Genomic DNA, 22403 nt, shown 5'->3' on the forward strand with positions numbered 1-22403 from the left:
CGACAGAGCCAATGTCACTCTGGGTCATCTACAAAAGAGTAGATGTCACTCTGGGTCATCTACAAAAGAGTAGATGTCACTCTGGGTGATATACGGTGGTGCAGATGTCGTTCAGGATCATCTACAGTAGAATAGACACTACTCGCGGTCATCTACGGTAGAGTAGATGTCTCTCGGGGTCACCTACGGTAGAGTAGATGTCTCTCGGGGTCACCTACGGTAGAGTACCTACGATAGAGCCAATGTAACTCTGGGTCATATACGGGAGAGAAGTTGACACTCGGGCTCATCTACGGTAGAGTAGATGTCACTCTGGGTGATCTACGGTAGTGCATATAGCGTTCGGGATCATCTACGGTAGAGTGGATGTTACTCTGGGTCATATATGGTAGAGTAGATGTCAGTCGGAATTATCTACAAAAGAGGAGACATCACTCGAGGACGTCTACTGTAGAGTAGATGTCTCTCGGGTCATCTACGGGAGGGAAGATGTCACTCGGGGTCATCTACGGAAGGGTAGAAGTCCCTCGGGGTCATCTACGGCAGAGTATATGTCTCTCGGATTCATCCAAGGTAGAGTAAATTTCACTCTGGGTCATCTAGATGATTAGATGTCACCCGGGATCATATATGGAACAGCAGATTATACTCGGGTTCATCTACAGTAGAAAAGATGACCTTCACGATCAATCACTTTGGATTGGATAACCCTCAATGTAATCTACTGTAGAGTGGATGACCCTCACGATCATCTATTGTGGAATAGGTGACGCTCAGGGGCATCTACCGAGGAAAAGTTATCCATACGGTCACCTACTGCAGATAAGATTACCCTACCGGAGAGTTGATTACCCTCACATGTATCTACTATAGACTAATTGAAGACAGATTTCTGATGGCATATCAATTTGATCCTTTTTTCTTAACCCTCCAAACATACAACGTGTTGTTAGGCAATTCCATTCCATTGGAGATGACGTCTGTCGTAAGCTCCTTTCAAATTGTTGCATTAGTCACTTAAGGCATTACACTTCGGTTTATTTTTATATGGATTAAAATTGCCGGTGTAATTAACACCGTTCTTGGTCAATTCCGGTTTTCATTGCAAAAACCCAAACCCTCCCCCCTTCCCCTCTTAATTGCAAGTGGGTCGGACCATCTGATTGCCATTTTAATGCATTACAGTTGTCAGTTGTCATAAACGAATGTTAATAACAGCTGAGCAGCTATGTTTACATTCGAATTCTCTATTGACATTATGCTCTCAGAGATCGATTTACAGGTAAGCCTCTCTTTCGCTCTCTCTGTTTACCTGTTGTTTGGTAAGTACAAGTCGGGTTTCAAACATCACCTACCGACACAGGTATTTGTGTTGCTGTTATCGTTTGACTGTGTGAAATGGTAGCAGTTGCGGTCGGTTTTGATTGATTGTTTGGTTGTGTGTGTCTGTGTGTTTGGTTAACTGTGTGTATTTTGGCTGGTAGCTGTGGCGTTTTAGAGTTTTGCTTCAGTTCGGCTTAACATATGTTTAGCTTAGTTGCAAAACAAACGAGCCATAGAGTGGACGAGCTGACGGACAGACACAGAAGAAACCACGATACGTGTTCCACCCTAAAAAAAAGAAAGAAAAAAACCTATCGAACAATACTGGGAAAATTTGGAAAAATAAATTTTCAAGTCTTGAAACGGTTTAAATTTAAAGTTTCTTAACGTCAAACTCCGCTCACTTTATCGCTTGGTGTTCAAATCGAAAAATAAAACAATTTTCCGAATATTGCAAGTGAAAAATAAAAATAACATCAAAACAATTGCCAAATTATTGCCCAAACGTGTCTAAATTACCAACAACAAAAAACAAACAACATTTGGAAGCCTCTTTCAAGTCGTATTGAGAAAGTCTTTGAACCATAAAACCCAAGCCAAACAACGATTGCGAAAGTGTAATTGAGTAATTGGCCGTAACCGAAAAAACGCGACAATAAAAACGTCAAAAGGCAACAACAACCACAAATTTGTAATTTACAGACGAGTTCACAACAAATCTATTGACCATGGATATAGCTTGGCGTTTTCGTATTGCGATTTTCGTTGTGGTGGCCTTGATGGTATTCGGTGACTTTTTTGGCTATGGCGGTATGATGCGTGTGGTCAAATCGGATCCAAATCAACAGACAGCAGCAGCGGGGGCGGGCAAGTTCCAGCAGAAAAATGCCGAAATTGAAATAAGTGAAGGTGAGTTTGCAGAGCTTCTTCCTCTAAGCCATAGTTGGGCAAATAGAATCCCACAAACCCATTTAAGGTAGCTTGTCTCAATGATTTATGGGAATTTTGCCAAAAAAAAAACAAATAAATAAACAAACACAAAAGCTATGAATTAAAATTTTGAGATTTGATTATTGCCTTTCCATGAAATACTCGTTTTTGATTTTGTTTGAATTGAATTTTGCAGTGCAATAACTTAGGGTTATCTTTTGTTGTAGCCTCATAAATTTGCATGAAAATCAACATTTCAAATTTTGCATGCAGCTGATTTTGTAATGATCGATTTGTTGGCTACCCCCCGTTTGTTCGATTGCCGAAACATTTCACAAACGAGGTCATTCATTCATTCAATCGTTTGTTAGTTCGATTGTTTGGTTGCTCATCATCATTACCATCAGTTTTTTGTGAAAAATTGTGTAAATCTATAATTTGCATTTTTTGGGTTTGTTAGATTTCAAAATCAAAATAAAAAAAAAAAAAAAATATTGAAAAAGAAAAAATAGGGTTCACATTTTGAAAAATCGATTTCCATAATAAAAAAGTATTTTATTTTTGATTTGCTTCAACACACCTACTGACACAATAGTTTCGAAGCTGATGTGGGTTGTTAGATTTGTTTACCTATTGGGAAAACCCATGGTTATTACAGTTGTTTTTCCATATTCGATTTTTATGACAGTCATTAGTTTTATTGTTCTGGATTTTCCATTTTTAGTTATTAAAAAAAATAAAAATAACAGCGGGTGCTATTTTTGGAAATATAATTTATTGGACAATTTTTCAGCTGCTATCTTTTTTATAAGTTTAGTAGGTAATAATCATGCTGCTTAAAATTAAATTACTTTTCCGTAATTTTATGAAATGCAAGATTTGAGTTTTTATTAGCTACCTATCTGCGTTATATTTTTTGAAGGTAGCATCTTGGGGCTCTATGGGCTCTCCGTTTTATGAGTTTCATGGATATTCAAAATGTTGATTTTTTGGTACCAGCAGAAGTGGACCGATGTATCCCATTTTCACAGCAGATTTTGTGTTAGTACAAGGAATCGGAAGTGTGAAATATGAAGAGAACTGTAGACTTATTTCGGCTTTTATAATCGTTTTGGTTGTTCACAAATTTGACACTTTTTGGAACAAAATCGCATTATCCATTATCTTTTTGTGCAGTAAAATATATATATATTTTTTTTAAATTTCGACTTTTTGTGGGGGAGGTACCAGAAGGAATGGTCCTATCTCTACCATCTTTATAACAGATCTTGTGTTGATGGAAATATTGAGATGTGCCAAGTCTGAATTGAAACGGATGTTAATTTTACCTTTTATGGGGCTCAGGGATATTCAAAATTTTGAACATTTATGGGGGAGGTATCAGAAGGAATGTCCCGATATATTCCATCTTTACAACAGACATTGGGATAATAAAAATATTGAGATGTGTGTAGTTTGCAGACAATCGGCTTTTTACATCACATTTTATATGTCTTATAATTTTTCAAAATGTTGACACTTTGCGGGGAAGATACTCGATGGAGTGTACCGATTTTACTCATGTTCGTACCTGACCTAGTACTGATGCAAATATTAGGATTTGCAATGTTGGAGCAAAATCGTATTAGCCTTCCGCTTATTGTGGAGTAAAATATATATTTTTTTTGAAATTTTCTCAAAAAGTCGAAAAAAGGCCCATTGTGGGGGTCAAAAAATTGATGTCAAATTATTGCTGATACTCTTGCCTTTGTGCTAATACCTTTTTTCGGGTCCAGAGATATTCTGGGTATGTTCAACCGACCTCGCGAACTTAATTCTTGAACCCGGACTTTCGGGTAAAAAATCCGGGGTCCTGGGTCCATCCCAAAAAAAAAATAGTTCCTCAGAATCAGGGTAAAAATACCTACCTGTGGAAAATATTTAAAGAAATCGAAGAGATTTTACTAAACTAGAGTTGTTCCAAATATTTTTTTGAGAATTTCGAGCTTTTGTGTAGGAGGTATCGATCTAAATTTGATAATAATATTACGATGTACGACAGACGGACGGACATCGCTAGTTCGACTCCAAATGTTCTGAAACGGATTTGGTCCAAAGAGACCTATTGTCCAAAACCGTGTTTTGATGAGGCAAATTTTAACCGTATCAAATGATATAAAGCCTCTCTAGCCATATGGCTAAGGGTATAATAAAATGTACATGCCTCGGTTCAACTAGAAGTTATTATTTCAGTCTTTGCTATGACTACCATAAAAAAGATTTCTTTCAGATGTGTTTCATATAATAGGTGTGTTCCTTTATATTGTACTACAGCTCGGCCAAACCGACAGGTGTGGCTGTTCCGGTCACATGTGTGTTAATTTAACTTCGCAAACGTAAAGTGTCCTTAACCTAATGGACAACATACTTACGATACTTAAACTAAGACTATGCACATTTAATCTGCTACTGTATTCAGAACGAAGAGGAGCCGCCATAGGTCCCGTCCTCTAGATACATTGTCTTCTACAGGCTGAATTTTTAGATAGATTCCGCACTTTCGAACAAATTGGTTTTTGTTCTTCGAAATATTGGGGTTGGTAGACATATCCCTAAATCACTGAGAGTCTCGGTTTGATGCATTCAGGTTTCAGTTGACCTGTCGTTGGGGGAGCCGGTGTTTTTAACCTCATCTAGAATAGTTTTGCGTCTTTATGCCATAAAGACATTATATCTAGTTTTAATGAAGAATCCGAAAACAACCTGCCTTTTAAATTTATTTCGTTGGAATAATTTCAATTTTATTTTTTTTTTATAAAAACTCCGAAAAACACGTTTTTCAATTCTTTTATTTTCCAGAAGTCAATTTCCATTAATTTGTATTATATTATTATATAATTAGAAAAAAAATATATGAAGACGTCACTCAACAAATAAAAACAAAAACATATTTGAACTTTAGATTTTTAAAATATGTAAATTATTTTCGTCGGAATTATCTGGTTTCCTAACAAAAACAAGAGACTTGGCTAGCGCATAAACAACCGGCTATAAGAAATGCTTGTCATTTCTTGAGGTGATCTTTGGAAACAAACCAAACTTCTAATGGAGAATTTCATTGGGTATTGACGATGAAGAAACTAGTTGGAAATTCTCAAAATAACTTTTTTTTTTTGGAAAAAAAAAGGGAAAGTATGGAATTTGTTTTTTAATTTATTGGGAATATTTTGTTATTTTTAAAAAAGAAATAAAGTGCGTCGTTATTAAAATTATTATTGTGGACTGCAGATGTTTGTTTAAATGAAAGATTACTATTGCTGTTGAGTGTTTATTACGAGTAAATCGTATTCTATTTACACAGGAAACCTTACGATGTTCTTTGTAGAAACTCTATATTATTTAAAATTTGAAACCATAATTTTAGATAAATTTATGTATTGTATTAGAATTCGAAGTCTTCCTTACACAAAATCGTCGATTTTTATGAAACATAGATCTTGCTGGATAAAAATATTGACTTTTGCAGAATATTAATACAGATCTTTCGAACAAATATCGTAATCTATATAGGGAGAGATGAAAAACCTGCAACAAAGTCAAACGCCATACTTTTTACATTTTTTTAATTTTACCGAATGAAAGCAAAAAATTTCGAAAAAAGCATCAAATTTTAGAATAAGTTTAGATTTGTTCAAATTGGTCTCCTTTGCCACGAATTATGGCTTTCAAAGGCCAATGAAACCGCCCGAGTGTCGCTCTGCGGTATTTTGGCCCATTCCCGGCGAAGCGCTTGCTTGAGGTGATCGACACTTTGGTATTTTTTAGTGCCAACCGTGCTTTCCAAAATACTCCAGATAAACGGATTGGTATCCGTAGATTTTTGTGGCCATTGTATGCTAGAAATGAAGCGCGGAACCTCATTTTGTAACCATTCTTGGGAGACGCGTGCTGAGTGCGATGGTGCTGAGTTCTGTTGGAATGTCCAAGGTCTGCGGCCAAAATGTTTGCGTGCCCAAGGCTTTAATACACCCTTCAGAATATTTTCGCGATAATATTCGGCATTTATTCTGAAGTCACAGTCGATTAATGCGAGTGGAGAGCGACCATCGGCTGTTATGGTGGCCCACGCTATCACCATCACCATGGCCGACGCTTGAATTCTGGTGGCCAACCGTAGGTGCATACTTTCACCTTGTTTACAAACTGCTGGACAACGATTTTTTTTTCATTGGAGACGGAGAAAACCAAATTCGGCAGTTTCGGGCAAGCGAAACAACTCTTTAGGTCTTTCGAGTCTTTTTTCTTTCTCTTGCGGTGTAAGTTCTTGCCATTTTTGGAATTGCAATGGCTTTACCTCGAGCTCATTTTTTTATATTTGCCGCATGGAATATTGCGATGTGTTCAGCTCACGAGCCTCTTTTCGGTCACATGTGTCGCGGGTTTCGATCAAGTCGCTTCTTTACTTTTCGAACCATTTCTGCTGAAGTTGATGTTTTCTTCCGTCCACTTCCTTGACGTCGGGATACGCTACCAGTATTATGGTAACAAGCGATGGTAAGAGACACAAAAGATTTATTCATATTTTAATGCTGGAGTGCTCTAACGATAGCCACCTGTGATTTTCCAGCCAAATATAAAGAAAGAAATATATATCACGCTTGAATTCCATCACGAATATTTTTTTTCTGGAAAATTCTCACCGAAATGCTTTTGTACGCTTATAAACAATGAGCTGTCACTGGAATAATTTTAACAGCTGTCGGTCGATTGGCTTAGAAATGACAGTAGTCTGAAGTTGCTTGCAGTTTTTCATCTCACCCTGTATGCATATATTGTTGTGTCATAATAAGGAGTTAATATTATTCTACTTACACCCTACACATGAAACCTTAATGCTAAGAACCAATCTATTTACAAGGCTGTAGGTGTCGCACATTGCGAAATCTTCTCAATTACTCCATACGTGTGTTACGTGTTGTACGATCGTATCGTGGTGATCCAAGCAGATTTTCTTTCAAACCTTTTTTCATTAAAACAAATTGTTGGTCTGTGAAAAGGAAAAAGTTAAATTCATTGGTAATTTTAATATTTTTCCTTCTTTCCGAATGTTCATTATTGCTTATCATTATATATTTTGGGATTAACCCAAATCCCAATTTCGTAACTTCCAACCCAATGTGCTAATGCCCGGAGGCCATCCATTGAAATGTTCATGTAATCCAATAGTGGTAAACCTGGTTTTGGCTATGTTGTAATAGCATTTAATTGTGTTTTTTTTTTGTTTGATGTTGGATGTCGGTTGCTTCCCATGATGATGTTGATGATGCTGCTGCTGTTACTCAACCAGAGCCAGTATTTCATTACTCATGCCGGCCACAAGTTGATTGCCGTAGAGTGGCAGTGTTGATTTCTGGTTAGAAAATAATAAAAACAAAACAATAAAGGAAAATAAAATCGTAAAAAGCCAAATTTCCGAAAAAAAAACTTGTTGAGATTTTTGGTTTAAAGAGACAAAAAGAGATAGAGAAAGAAAAAAGGTAACAAATTCAACAAATATGAAACTCCATACTTCGCGACAGGTTGTTAGATCTGTTTTATGTTTCTTTTCTTGTCCATTGTTGGTGGGAAGAAAACTCCCAACTCTGTCTGTCATGTGAAACTCTGTTTGTTAAGGTTCATTGAAGGTGAAAGTGAAAATTGTATTGCCGAGATCGGTTACAAAAAGTCAGCGGTAACAGTGAAAAAATTGAATTGAATTGCTCTCCATGATGGCTGTTTGTTTGTATGTCTGTCTGTCAATGTTTATTTATCGTGAGTTTCGTTCACATGTCGAACCAGAGAAACGTGATGTCAATTTTAGAGCCAGGGAAGATACTGAGCGCCAGCCATAAAAAAAACGCTGAATAAATATTCATATTATTACATACATAAATACATATGCCGTATCCGCTAATTTACAAACATCAGCATTGGCCAGACTAGGTTGGTAATTATATCGGGTAATAATTCAGAAGAAAAAAAAAAACGAAACAACTGTTTTGCTTGTAGACCGGATTTCATTTGTCTATATAATATTTAATTTCGAGCAACAGTGGGTTTGGGGAGGTAATGGAATGGTATTAGGAACTTGGGAAAAAATATAGGGGAGAAAATTTTAGTAGTTTAGAATTTTCTATGTAATCTCAAAATATGAATTTTAGAGCCAGAGAGGATACAGAGCAACCGGCATCTAAAAATGCTGAACAAATACCCGTGCTGTTACGTACATCCGTATCCGGCATTTTACGTCAGTAAAATTCAGATATTAAATAATGGTAAATATATTGAATACTTGTTCAGGAAAATGGAAACACCTGTTTTTCTTATAGACCGGATTTTCGTTGCATGTATAAATATTTATTAAAAATTATAAATTGTCCCAACACTCGAACATATCGCAATATTCCATTCGGAAAATATTGAAAAATGTGTTCGGAGCAAAGGCCTTGAAATTCCAAAAAGTGCAAGAACTTACACCGCAACAGTAAGAAAATAGACTTAAAAGAGCTAAACAGTTGCATCTATTGACAGAAAGTGGTGAACTGCCGAATTTGGGTTTCTCTGATGAGAAAACGTTCGTTGTCCAGCAGTATGTAAACAAACAAAATTATCGTGTTTACTTGCCAAAGAGTTCAGCTGAAAATGTGCACCATTGGTTGGCCACCAGAACTCAAGCGCCGGCCATGGTGATGGTGTGGGCCGCCGTAACAGCCCATGGTCGCTCTCCGCTCGTATCAATCGACCGTGGCATCAGAATAAATGCCGAATATTATCTCAAAAATATTCTGGAGGGTGTATTTTGGCCGCAGACCATGGTCATTCCAACAGGACCATCGCACCCAGCACGTGCCACCCAATAATAGTTACAAAATAAGATTCCTCGCTTCATTTCCAGCGCACAATGGCCACCAAAATCTCCAGATACCTATCCGTCTACTATTGTGTCTAGAGTATTTTGGTAAGCAAGGTTGGCCCTAAAAAAATAAAAATAAAAAAACTTTTATTTTTTGTTAATAACTTCAGTGACATCACCCATAACTTTGGTGGCATTCCCGTTCTTTCAAAACGTGTTATTCTTTTAAGAAGTGAGAAAAAAGTTTCAGGTTCATTATTATTATTTTTTTTTTTAATTTCAAATTAAAAATATTTTTTGGAAAAAAATATTGTTTAACAAATCGTTTCCTGAGTCTATTCCGTTGGGCTAGCTTGTTAGCGCCAAACAGCATTTCATCATCCATTCTTGATTCGTTGTCTTCGGCGACGAACCAGTTGGGAGTTGTCTAATTTTAATAATTGATGTTTTTTAATTGAATTCGGTATGCTAAATAAAAATATATCTTTGTTTTTAGTGGTATGTTATTATGAAGACCATAATTTCTCCAAAAACTATAATTTGTTGTTCACATTATTAGCAAAATTCCAATGACCGATAAACAACTGCATATAGAATAAGTTTTACTAGTGAACTTTGGTATAATGCATGGTTAATCGCCCGTTTCCGTTCAATCCTGTTTTGTATCTAAATGAAATTGTGATTCTATCTCCAAAATATCTAGTTGGAACTTGCCCTGTCCATTTATTTTGTGACATTTGTCAAAATAATTAAACTGGAATATTAAATGTTAATAGAAGTATTTCGAGATTTTTATTATATAGGTAAATTAGATTTTTTATATCAATGTGTCAGGGAATACCAGTATCTATAAAATCTAGTTTTTTTTCGAATGAATTTATTTTTTACTTTCACAAAAAAATGTGCATAAAAGTATTTTGAATTATTAATCGAGAAATCAAATACTAAATGTTTAGTTGCCGCCAAGCTGTACTGATTACGGAGGAATGAGAAACTGGGAAACCCCAAAAATTTAAAATCGAAGTGAACAAGAAATTGCGAAAGAAATTAATAGCACACAGAACTTAACAATGCAATAATTAATTCTGAAATAGATCATCAATTTTAGAGCACTTCTCACTTTGTTTAAATTGAAAACAAAAAATCATGAAAAGAAGTGACCACACAACTTGCATCGCCGACAGCTTAATTGAGATTAAGAGCAGGCTGTTGCATCCGTTTTGTTTAATTATTCTCTTGATGTTTTACCGGAACAGCTCCATGTCGAGGCCAAAATCAAACAAACTCTGCACGTATTCTCTCTCCATATTCTCAGCTGGTAAATTAGATTTTTTATATCAATGTGTCAGGGAATACCAGTACCTATAAAATCTATTTTTTTCGAATGAATTTATTTTTTTACTTTCACAAAAAAATGTGTATTGAATTATTTATAGAGAAATCAAATACTAAATGTTTAGTAGCCGCCAAGCTGTACTGATTACGGAATAATTATAAAATGGGAAACCCCAAACTTTTAAAATCGAAATGAACAAGAAATTGCAAAAGAAATTTAACACAGAACTTAACAATGCAATAATTAATTTTTAAATAAATCATCAATTTAAGAGTACTTCTCACTTTGCTTAAATTAAAACAAATCATAAAAACATGCAACCACCCAACTTGCATCGTCGACTGCTTAATTGAGACTAAAAGGTGGCTGTTGCATCCGTTTTGTTTAATTATTCTCTTGTCGATCCCAAAAACAAACAAACTCTGCACGTATTCTCTCTCTATATTCTCAGCTGCTACTACTTCTTTTTTTGGTGGGATTGTGTGAAAAATGTTCAACACTGCTGTTTACTCTCACTTGTTTCGCTCTGTTTTGCTACAGACAAATGCCTTTGCTCTCATGTTTGAAAACTTCCTCTCTTCCAAACCAAGGAGCCAGTCCATTCTGTTTTATGAACTGAGTTCATAAAATGTAAAATTCTGTAGACTATTCACGTAATCTTAAATTTATTTTTTTAAATCTTCTGAATAAACCCATCATTTGGTGATATATTTTTACTGGGTGGAATTATTTTGAGCTTAAGGTGGTATGTTGATCTGACATTGTACGATGGGCCCTGGTAACATATAGCTTTTCCTGTCAGACTTTATACCACACCATTCCGGTTTGTCATATTATATATGACACATTTTAGTATTTTATATTTAATCAATAAATAATTGAAGGTGTAAACCGTACTAATTAACTAAACAATTTTATAATCAATTAATGGTTATAGTTTATAAACCAGATACAAATCTGGAGGAAACAAGTTCTGTGGCCATGTTGTAAATATTTCAAAACCCCTACCTGATAAGTTCACAAAGTTCCTTTTTGCAATAACAAATTTTGTCATATTTGAATGACTAGAACTAGAATTTAGAATCGACTTTTACTTTTTTTTTTGTTTTTACAAACATATCTAGTTTTAGATGCAAATGTGGAACGTGAATTTAATTTATTGCCCAGACAGGTGACTTAGGGTTCGATTTAAATTGTTGACCATTCGTAATAACTACGATTGTATTTAAAAGTATAATTCTATTTTGCCGGTTGGCGTCTATTTGGTTTTCGCTTTTTTTTTTCTGACTTTTACCAGCCAACAAATTAGCTGAGATGGTATTTATCGATTTTGAAATGCGTTATGTCTGTATAAATTTACTCTGGCGTTTTTTTTTTGATTTCATCTCAAGGTTAGAAGATTATTGAACTTGGCCGGCCAGCCATAGCATTTTCTCAGTGTTTACTATGAGTAAAGCCAAATGAAATGTTTCTGTTTCGAACATCGAACGCCGACCGCGGTCGTTGTCAGGTTGTTCAGGTTAATCTTTCAAATGCTAAACAGCTGTTCAAGAAATAGAAACAAATGTAGACATGAAACAAAGAATGTTGTTGGTTTTTTATTTCGATTGTTTTTTTAAGAATAAATTAATTTAAAATAAATGCATAAAACAATAAAAGAAATTTCTCACAATAAATTAAATTGGTAAATATTGAACAGAGTAAATATGGTATATATAGATAATTAATATGGCGGTAGAATATGCCAAGAATCTATTGTTTTTTTAGAGAAATATGCGTTTTTGCATATATCATATATATTTAAGTATTCTAACGAATGCGCAAAAAAAGTGTTCTATAGGTCTCGAATGAATAGAAAACCTGCTTGCATAGAAAGTAGAAATTCTTCTCTTTATGGAGTTCACTTTAAGAGTCTTCTATGCACCCCCTTCGAGCGAAGTGGATAGGTTTAAAAGTAGGAGATCTATCTTTGTTGTATTTTCGACAATTATATGACCACAAATATTAATTGTGTGAATTGCGTTCAGAAAATGTTCAAATTTTTGCATTTCATGAACTTTGTACATAAAACAAGAATTCATGCTTCTTGTGTAAGAGAGAAAGAGAGAGAGAGAGAAAGGGAGCATACAGATAATTTTGGTGGAGTTTGAGAAAGCATATGAGGGATCTGGCTGCTACCTTGACTGCTCTAACGACTCATGTAGAATAATTGCTATCATATTCCCATTAGGGAACGTTTGAAAAATCCTCTGAAAAAAATATTGAACGATACTGCCCAATTCTTTAAAAATAAGGGCGTCCAAAGTATATAGTGGGCACACAACCATTTTGGCCGCAGTCCCTGGACATTCCAACAGGACTCAGCACCATCGCAGCGTCACCCAAGAATGGTTACAAAATGAGGTTCCTCGCTTCATTTCCAGCGCACAATGGCCACCAAAATCTCCGGATACCAATCCGTTGGACTATTGTGTCTGGAGTATTTTGGAAAGAAAGATTGGCACTAAAAAAGGTGTCGATCACCTCAAGAAAACGTTTCGCCGGGAATGGGCCAAAATACAGCAGAGCAACTTTCGGCAGCGTGTGCGTGGTTTTATTGACCGTTTGAAGGTCATAATTAGTACCAAAGGTGATCAATTCGTACAAATCTAAACTTATTCTAAAATTTTATTTTATTTCCGACATTTTTTGCTTTCATTCAATAAAATTTAAAAAAGTGTCAAAATCATGGTTTTTAACTTTGTTGCAGGTTTTTATCTCACCCTGCATAGGTCTACGTTTTAGTATAGCAACAATATAACGCTACCCCGAGATATTTGGTATTTCCAGGATCTTCGCGACATTATTCACCGGAATTGTGTCACATTTCGTATTTCAAGTTTGGAATCGGTACTATAGCCTATGAAAAAAAAATTACTAATCCCACACCACGTTTTCGTATAGCCCAAAAGAAAGGTTTTCATTTAAGCGGTATATTTCAACGGAATTTTTGGAAAATTTCCAAGTTTCGAAAGACGGAGGATATAAAAAGTTTGGCCCGGTTGCTTTTTACTTGTTTTTTTTTTTAATTATATGTTTAGTATTTTTTAGAAGACAAATACATGTATATTAGGTAAAATTATGAGGCAATAGTATTATCTACAGAATAAGTGATCTAGAATGACTTTTAAATTAAATTAAGAAATTAAATAACTGAGATTAGTGTCTCATCCAAATTCAATGTGGAAGGAATCGAAAGGACATGTTATATACGAAAGAGTTTTTCTACGTACATTTTTTCTGCAGCTGGAAAGGCTCGTCTAAGTATTGCTGTGAAAATAATATTTTTTACGAACTAACATTTTATTTTAATTATTATAAACATTCTTAAATGTCATATAAATTTCGTAAGAACTCAGCAATTATGTCATTTTTTTAACACCTAAAGATGACATTGTGTTTTTTGCTCATTACCTCTGGCAATTCATGGTTATGAAATCATTTAGTGGCTCACATAAAAAAAGGCTTATTGACAACCCAAAACTGCGATGAACCAGCAGCAACCGTTCAAGTCATTTAAATTGTCTTAAATGAGTTTTGTTTAATTGTGCAGTTTTGTATTTTTTTGTAGATTTTTTTGGGGCCAAATCGCCCATAATTTCATTGACAAATATTATTGTTGACTTGGCATCTTCTGCAGTGGCAGTAATAGTTTGTTTTTTTTTTCTGTTAATTCAACATTTCCATGAAGGTTAAGAACCCACTTGGCATTAAATAAATGGAAAATAAACTATTCTTTTATAAAACTAAACAAAAACAACAACAACATATTCTTAATTGCAAATTTTAAGCTAAATTTAAAATCAACACAGAGGAGGATAAAAAAATGGGCATGTGTTTGAATATGTTGACTTTTTTAAAGCCACACGTTGCCATAATTACAAACCAGACTTTGGAAAAAGGTTCTGCATGAAATCTACACTAATTGACAAGTTAATGCCGCTAACAGCCCATGATAAATGTGTAAATTATATGACAAGACCACAAAAAAATAACAAGCACATAAAATTCAAAATCTAAAATAAAAAAAACCAACACGAAACATTTTCCGGGTTTGTGATTTTTTTGGATGGAATTTAGATTGTGTTTTTTTAGCAAAACGAAGAGATAAATTTAATGTCGTTTGTAAAACAATAGGCTTGTTCGATGAACTCGTTTAGATAAAGATTGGAACTAGTTTAGATTAATTTACGCCGGCATTCTAAACCACCCTCGTACCAATGGCGGTATTTCGAAACAAGCTTAATTAAAAAAGTAAACAAGAAATTTTGCAAAAACAAAGCATCACGGCTTTGTCTGGAATTAATTCTCTGCTCACAGTTTTTTTACTTTAATTTTCGATAATTATAGATGGTTGGTTGGCTTAAAACGTCAGCAGCGATGTTTGAACAAAGAAATATTTTGGCCAGAAAGAAAGAAAGCAATTATTGTTGATTCTGGCAAAGAATCTACGCTTCTTGCCCTCCAGTTGTTTTTGGAAACAAAGAAAAAATACTTTCAAATATTAGATAATATTTAAAATATTTTTTTCTATTTCTGTATTTTTTTATTATTCTGAAAATATATTAATTATTGTTTTGTTGTATCTCTTTCTTTAGTTGGCGACTTGGCTGAATTTTCTGCCGAAGGTCTTCAAAATAAACGCAACTCCATGAAGAGCCAGCTGACAGATGCTATTAAGGATTCATGCCTGCCAAAGATGCTGTGCGAAATGGCTGCGAAGCCGGATTATGCCTTGACGGAGAAGGAAAAGGATCTCATGAATTTGATAAGGTAAAAATAATAGATTATTTATGGGAACTCATATAAAAAATTATTGTAAATCAAGTGATCTCATAGTATATTAATATTAGAGCCTTTTTTGTCTGGTTAAACTTCCTTATTTGACGTGTGTGCAATGAAATTGACAATTTAAATTCAAGGGAGGTAAATAAGAATTGACTAGATTTACTTTTTTTAGTTTCAGATGCCAAATTACAGGTGATTTCATTTGCAAATATTGACGTAGGACAGCAAGCAACTAAATTTGCCTATGAAGCTTAGTGTGCATACTTTTACGCTGAAAGTAACATATGTTTGAAATTTTAATAAAAACAAGTTAAACAGCAGTAAGTTCGGCCGGGCCGAAATTTGAATATCCTCCACCATTTGAAACGAATTTGGAAATTAAAAAAAAAAAATAAAATCCTTTTAAAATTCTATTAAAATTAAAAAAATACCGATTATAGCCGTTATATTGGGGTCTATACGACGTGGACCTACATAGGCATTGTTTGTCATAAGCCATTACCATATTCAAATTCGAAACTTGAAATAAACCGTTAATAATATAGCTAAAATCATCCAAATACCGAATATAGGGAGGTACCGTTATATCGGAGCTGTGCGAAGACCTGGACCAGCATAGACAATTTTCTGGCACAGGCTGTAGCATCCATTACGAACTTCAAATACGACATCTCAAAGAATTTTGGTTTGTATTGTACCTAAACTCGTCAAAATACCGAATATCGGGAGGTACCTTTATATGGGGGCTATACGAAGACCTGCATAGACAATTTTCTGTCATAGGCTGTAGTATCCATTACGAACTTCAAATACCAAATTTTAAACAATTCCTGTGAATAATGTCGCTAAAATCATCAAAATACCGAATATAGGGAGGTACCGTTATATGGGGGCTATATGAAAACGTGAACCTACATGGCCCATTTACGAACTTAACCTGCCTACTGGAAACATTTTAGCCTTCTATCTCAATTTGTTCGAAAGATAGCGTGAGTACAACAGACGGACAGACAGACAGACGGACATCGCTAAGTCGACTTAGAATTTTACTCTAATCAAGAATATATATAATTTGTTGGGTCTGACATGAGTATTTCGAGGAGTTACAAACGCATTGAAAAAGTTAATATACCTTCCATAGTATGGTGGAGGGTATAAAAACTTAGTTGTGTAGTTTATAAAGGCGAGGTCAGACATGTACTAGAAAGACATAGATTTATCCATGCACGAAATGATGCATGAAATTCATGCTAGGAAAGCACAAATGTGCACTACTAATTATTTTTAAACTTGGGTTGAACATTGCAAAGCATTACATTTTGAGTAGGAGAAAATGGGTGTTCGGGAAACACAGAATAATTTTCTTTTGTTTTACACTTTACGGAGATTACCGCCATCTATTGCCGTCGGGAAAATGAGTAGTAATGTATTAAATGTATAAGCATACTTTTAGGTTCCTAGAAATGGAGAAGGAGATTCCTTGTATCTCCTTGTGATACCATTTATTAATATTAGACAAATTAGTAAACACAATATGGCAAACATTTTTGTGAAACTGACAGGAACACAATTATATCAGGAAAGCCAAAACATCTGGTTGAGATTTAAAAAAAAAGTTCTTAGAAAAGTCTTGAATCATTCTTTACGCTTTGAGTAGAAAAAATGGGGTTCTGGAAATGCAGAAATATATTCTATGCTTTTGCTCTTTATATTTAAACGGACGCCATCTATTGCTATTGGTGGTTAGCTTTCAAATATAATAGTTTGAGCATACTTTTAGGACCAATATAGTAGAATATTTAGAGAAACTGGAAAACTCTGATTGTTTCGGAAATATAATAAAATATGGCAAAAATTCCAAAAAAAAAAAAAAAAAATCTTAAAAAAGAGTATAGAATTTGAATTGAACTTTGAGTAGGAGAAGAATGGGGTCCTAGAAATGATGAACGAGAGTTTTGTTTTTTTCTCTTTATGTTTTAGCGAACGCCATCTACTGATATTGGGTATATGAGTAGTTGCCTAATAAAATATAAATGTATGAGCATATTTTTAGGAGTAATACAGTAATATTTTTGAGAAACTGACCGGAATCACGATTATTTTGGAGAAATAAATTCATAGAGGGGAATTATGGAACAATCACGACTATTTTGGAGGAATTAATTATTTACAAATGAAGAAATATGGGAGTGATGTGAAAAAATATTCAAAAATGAGTAAATCGAAGGGGTGGTTAAAGAAAGGTTAACATGTTAGTTCATAAAAAAAATTACGCTAAAGAACGAAGTCTCATAAAATGTTTGGAAGCAGAAGAAATATTTCAGGTTTCTTCGTCTGCGATGCTGATTCGCGGACCCACAACCTTCGAATTGTAGTCGGAGATATTACTCATTAGTTATTAAGGAGGAAACTAGGTTCTTTGGAATTGCGATTTTGAAAGAGTAACCCATTATTTTTTTACATTACTTTTTAATATGTTATTCGGCTCACGTGACAACTAAATTTTGTTGGGAAGGATCAAGAATATGAACAGCAAAAACTATTCTCTGAAATAAACAAGATTCTCAATTTAATTATTAATAAATATTATTAGATCTATCTTTTTGGCCATTGCCATGAACCCTTACCTGACCTGACCTAAGCTACGTCAGTTGAGTATTGAAATAAACAAATCTTAAAATCATCATGATGGTGCACATTTTTCATCGAAAAATGTTTTCAATTTAAAATTCTGTACAAATTTGCATAAGTTTAAAGCTGCATAGCTGTGAAGCTTCTTCTTATCCAAAGCTGACAAAACATGATTAAAATCAAGTTAATTCGTTTATATTATTTCTCAAAAAAAATTCATAATATATTCTGCCCTTGAAAATATGATTCGAAAATTGAATGAACTGTTTTTTTTATTTATGACTAAGGAGAATAAACTTTGAACCGTTATTCTGTTGAAAACAATAAACAGCGAATACCGGCTGCGAATTTAGGTGGGAATGACTAAAGTTGGAAAAAATCATCGAACTAGCAATTTCAGCTTAATTTCATAAAGTTATCTTTGCGAATGGGTTGCATCTAACAGATGTCGAAGCGAATAACTTTGAACTGATTCAGAATTTCACTTCACCTTAAAAATTCAAATTGCAGCTGCAGCTTTGAGGAAGCTATTGCGGATCGAGGAAAATTGTTTCAATTTATAAATATAATTTCAAGTTTTGTGCGTTTTTTTTTCTCATATCAATGTTGGGTTAGGAGGTCAAATGTTATTGAACGTCTGTTTGTGTGGATGTGGAAACATAAATAAAAACTTGTATTTGTTTAGCTGTTAATGCATTTCCACGGGTCTTAGAAATTTTACAATGACTTCCATTAAGTATTTGTTAAATAATTTACATGTTTATTTTGAGTTCGCTTGTTAAACAATCAATTCGTAATGGCAAACAAAAAAAAGTGCAATTTTTACACTTCGCTGAGTTTTGTCATGAGGCAAGGTGGGGCTGGCAGGCAGGTGGTGGTGCTGGAAAATGACAGCCTCGCACTTGACTCGAAGGCGATTTGGTTTGAATTCACGTTTTCGAGCGAGTGTTGCCTCCATAAAAATAAACCGGCAAATGCCTAGAATGCTAAATAAGGAATCTTATGTAGAATTTAATTTAATACACTGCAGAAAAATTATAATTTTGATTCAAAATTCTTTTTTATTTCCAGATCATCATCCATGTCCCTGGCCATGAATGGCTCGCCCAGTAAATGGCATTTTGCTGCTCACATGGGAGAGTTGTTGCGCTACACCGGTGACAGCTTGAGTGGACCCATGGGTTGTGCCAATTTGTGGCCCAACTGTCCAATTAGTTCCAAGAAATTAATGAAATTGTCCTATAAAGTTAAGCTCTAAATAGCGCAAAAATCTCAGTCAAGACAGAATCATGTGATCATAATTTTTGGTACCCCAAATGAAGAAAGCCAAGACACAGACCAGAATTGATGTTCAAATTCCCATTTGAAGCTGATGTTCCATGCCAATCCTTTTCACAAATAACAATCGGAAAATATGCATCCATCCACACCCTCATTTCACATCCATTGCAAAACGACTCGAAATCGAGTTCCATTTATTTATAACAAAACGTCTATTGTAAATATTTTATAAGTCCTGTACGTAGCTTAAAAATTGAATGCAAATAATTATTAGTTTTAGGAAGTGTTAAAATTTTAAGATTTTCTAATTTTTTTGGATTTTTTTTTACATTAAAAACTAAAAAATGTAAAATTTTTTACACTAGTCGACCATGCTTTTGTTCGATATAATGCGACATAGCAATCGATCATACGATATCACTTAAGTTTAATTATGGCTATTGTTAAGTTTAAAGTTTGTTTTGTATCGATGTAGATATGTTTTTGTGAATGTACATTTAACACAAAGGAGACTCTTTAAAAAAAAAAAAAAAAAAAAAAATGTGTTAACTATTGTTTTTGTAAATAAAGTTAAAAATATTTAAAAAAATATATATTTGGAAAATTCAAATTTTTATGAGCAACCCAATGCTTAATCAGCCTGTTGATATTCTCAGAGAGGAGCTCTTGGTCTTCTAAGTGAAAAGCTGTAGGCCTTCTCAAAAAAGATCTTTTGGTCTTCTCAGAGAAAAGTTGTTTGCCTTCTGAGAGAAGAGCTGTTTGCCTTGTCAGAGAAGCGCTGTTGGTCTTCTCAGAGAAGCGATGTTGGTCTTCTCAGAGAAGCGATGTTGGTCTTCTCAGAGAAGAGCTGTTGGTCTTCTCAGAGAAGAGCTGATGGTCTTCTCAATGAAGAGCTGATGGTTTTCTCAATGAAGAGCTGATGATCCTCTCAGGAAAGATTTTCTTTTCGGAGAAGAACTGTTGTTCTTCTCAGAGAGTAGCTCTAGGTCTTCTCAGAAAAGCGCAGATGGTCTTCTCAGAGAAGAACAGGTGGTCTTCTCGGAAAAGAGCTGTCTGTCTACTCAGGGAAGACCTGCTGGTCTTTTCTTTATGAAAAAACTCGATGTCTTCTTTATAGAAGACCTGGAGGTTTCATTCACCTGGAATTCTTCTTCGAAGAAGACCTGGAAGTCTTCTTTAAGGAAGACCTGGAGGTCTTCTACATAGAAGAACTGGAGGTCTTCTCTATAGAAGACCTGGAGGTCTTCTCCATAGAAGACCTGTGGGACTTCTCCATAGAAGACCTGTAGGACTTCTCCATAGAAGACCTGTAGGACTTCTCCATAGAAGACCTGTAGGTCTTCTCCATAGCAGACCTGTAGGTCTTCTCCATAGAAGATCTGGAGGTATTCTCCATAGAAGATCTGGAGGTATTCTCCATAGAAGACCTGTAGGTCTTCTCCATAGAAGATCTGGAGGTATTCTCCATAGAAGACCTGTAGGTCTTCTGCATAGAAAACCTGGAAGTCTTCTCCATAGAAGACCTGGTGGTCTTCTCCATAGAAGATCTGGAGGTCTTCTTCATAGAAGACCTGGAGGTCTTCTCCATAACATTGACCTAACATTTGATAGAAGACCTGGAGGTCTTCTCCATAACATTGACTTAACATTTGATAGAATACCTGGAGGTCTTCTCCATAGAAGACCTGGAGGTTTTCCCCATAGAAGACCTGGAGGTTTTCTCCATAGATGACCTGGAGGTCTTCTTCATAGGAGACCTGAAGTTCTTCTTCATAGAAGACTAACATGGAAGACCTGGATGTCTTCGCCATAGAAGATCTGGAGGTCTTCTTCATTGCTTACAGAGGAGCTGCTCCATTGCTTACAGAGGAGCTGGTTCTCTTCTCTCAGAAATGCCGTGCCCTTTTTTATAGAGGAGGTGGTATTCGAAAGAAGGGCGGTTTGTCTTCAAAAAGACCAATTTATCTCTCAGAAAGGGTCTCTACGGTCTTCTAATTCAATTCGTCTTTGTTGTCTCCTCTGGAAGATATCTGGATCCTTTGATAGTAACTCATGATTTTTCTTCCGAATTCATATCCCATATATATTTTTTTCAGTGTACTTAATCGCACTTTACAGCCTCGTTACGTAGAATGAAGACCAACACCGCTTTCCGTCATTTTGTTTAGACTAGTATTTCATTGTTAGCAGAGACACGCTAAACAATTCCTTGTGTTTTGAGGCTGAACAGTTTTCGATTCTAAACAAAAATTTGTTAATTTTTTTATGTTTTTAGCTCTCGTCATGTTAGTTATTCGAACAATTGTGGTTTTTGTCATTCGGCTGTTGCCAATTGCCGATGCCGATGCGGTCGGTGCCCAACAGACAGACTAGTCGTTTTGAATGTGAACTGGGTAGGCTAGCGCGATGTGAATGCATTGCATTGTCGTGCAGTTTACAACAAAATAATGGAGGTTGTAGAGCTGGAAGTGACTTCCCCTTTGAATTATTTCAAATTGCATTGCTAATGAAATTCATTGCAATTTTCGGAATTTATTTAATACGAATATAAACGAAAGTCAACCTGGCGTGAAACTACAACTACGCAAAGAGACATTGTTGTGGTTTTTTCGAAACTGGGTTATTAGAAGAAAATATTATGGAGAGAACTACTCTCACAACTTAGTATAGGTGTAACCCACAATGACAACTTGAACTAACATTTGATTTTTTGGTGTAGGCATTTGAGATGCGTGTGTCTTTGGTACGGTAATTAGCTGTCTCTTAACTCTGTGAACTAAACAGCAGCCACACCGTTTGTTAGAAGCGAAAATATAAAAAATCTTAATTGTAAGCTTTTGGAAGGTTCATGAAGGTCACATTTTGTCACAACACTTTGGGGAGGGGTCTGTATGAATAGCCTTATAACCGCTTGAAATAATTTCAAACATTTTTTACGAGGTTGTGGCATTTAATGTTTGAGATTGGAGATACAGATTTTTTGGGATTGTGTTATTTTCGTATGTGCATGTGTAACCTTATGTGACCTCCAGGGAAATAAAATATTTATAACATTGGCGATCTTTTTTTATTTTGTTGAGATCTTGATACTAGTTTCATGAAATCAAAAGATCAGGAGAAGATGGCATATACCTTCAATCATGTTAGAGTAATGTCTAAGGTATAATTTTGTCATTTTCTATTTAGAATTTTTATCGCATACAT

At 35.0% G+C, this 22403-nt stretch overlaps 1 protein-coding gene across 1 annotated transcript; it reads left to right on the top strand.

The window, feature by feature from the left end:
* The first annotated feature begins 1526 nt into the window (after positions 1–1526).
* LOC101894424 (hypothetical protein) lies at positions 1527–19244 on the top strand. The gene is made up of 3 exons (XM_005180470.4): positions 1527–2232; positions 15098–15272; positions 18990–19244. The coding sequence occupies exons 1-3, from the start codon at positions 2052–2054 to the stop codon at positions 19174–19176; spliced, it is 543 nt and encodes a 180-aa protein (XP_005180527.1). The 5' UTR covers positions 1527–2051; the 3' UTR covers positions 19177–19244.
* Positions 19245–22403: the final 3159 nt, after the last annotated feature.

Source organism: Musca domestica, unplaced genomic scaffold, assembly GCF_030504385.1.
Source record: "Musca domestica strain aabys unplaced genomic scaffold, Musca_domestica.polishedcontigs.V.1.1 27, whole genome shotgun sequence".
Lineage (NCBI taxonomy): Eukaryota > Metazoa > Arthropoda > Insecta > Diptera > Muscidae > Musca > Musca domestica.

Coding starts and splice junctions, on each gene's coding strand:
- LOC101894424 (XM_005180470.4), top strand. CDS start 2,052: ATGGATATAGCTTGGCGTTTTCGTATTGCGATTTTCGTTGTGGTGGCC. Junction 2,233..15,097: donor CGAAATTGAAATAAGTGAAG/GTGAGTTTGCAG, acceptor CTCTTTCTTTAG/TTGGCGACTTGGCTGAATTT. Junction 15,273..18,989: donor GATCTCATGAATTTGATAAG/GTAAAAATAATA, acceptor TTTTATTTCCAG/ATCATCATCCATGTCCCTGG.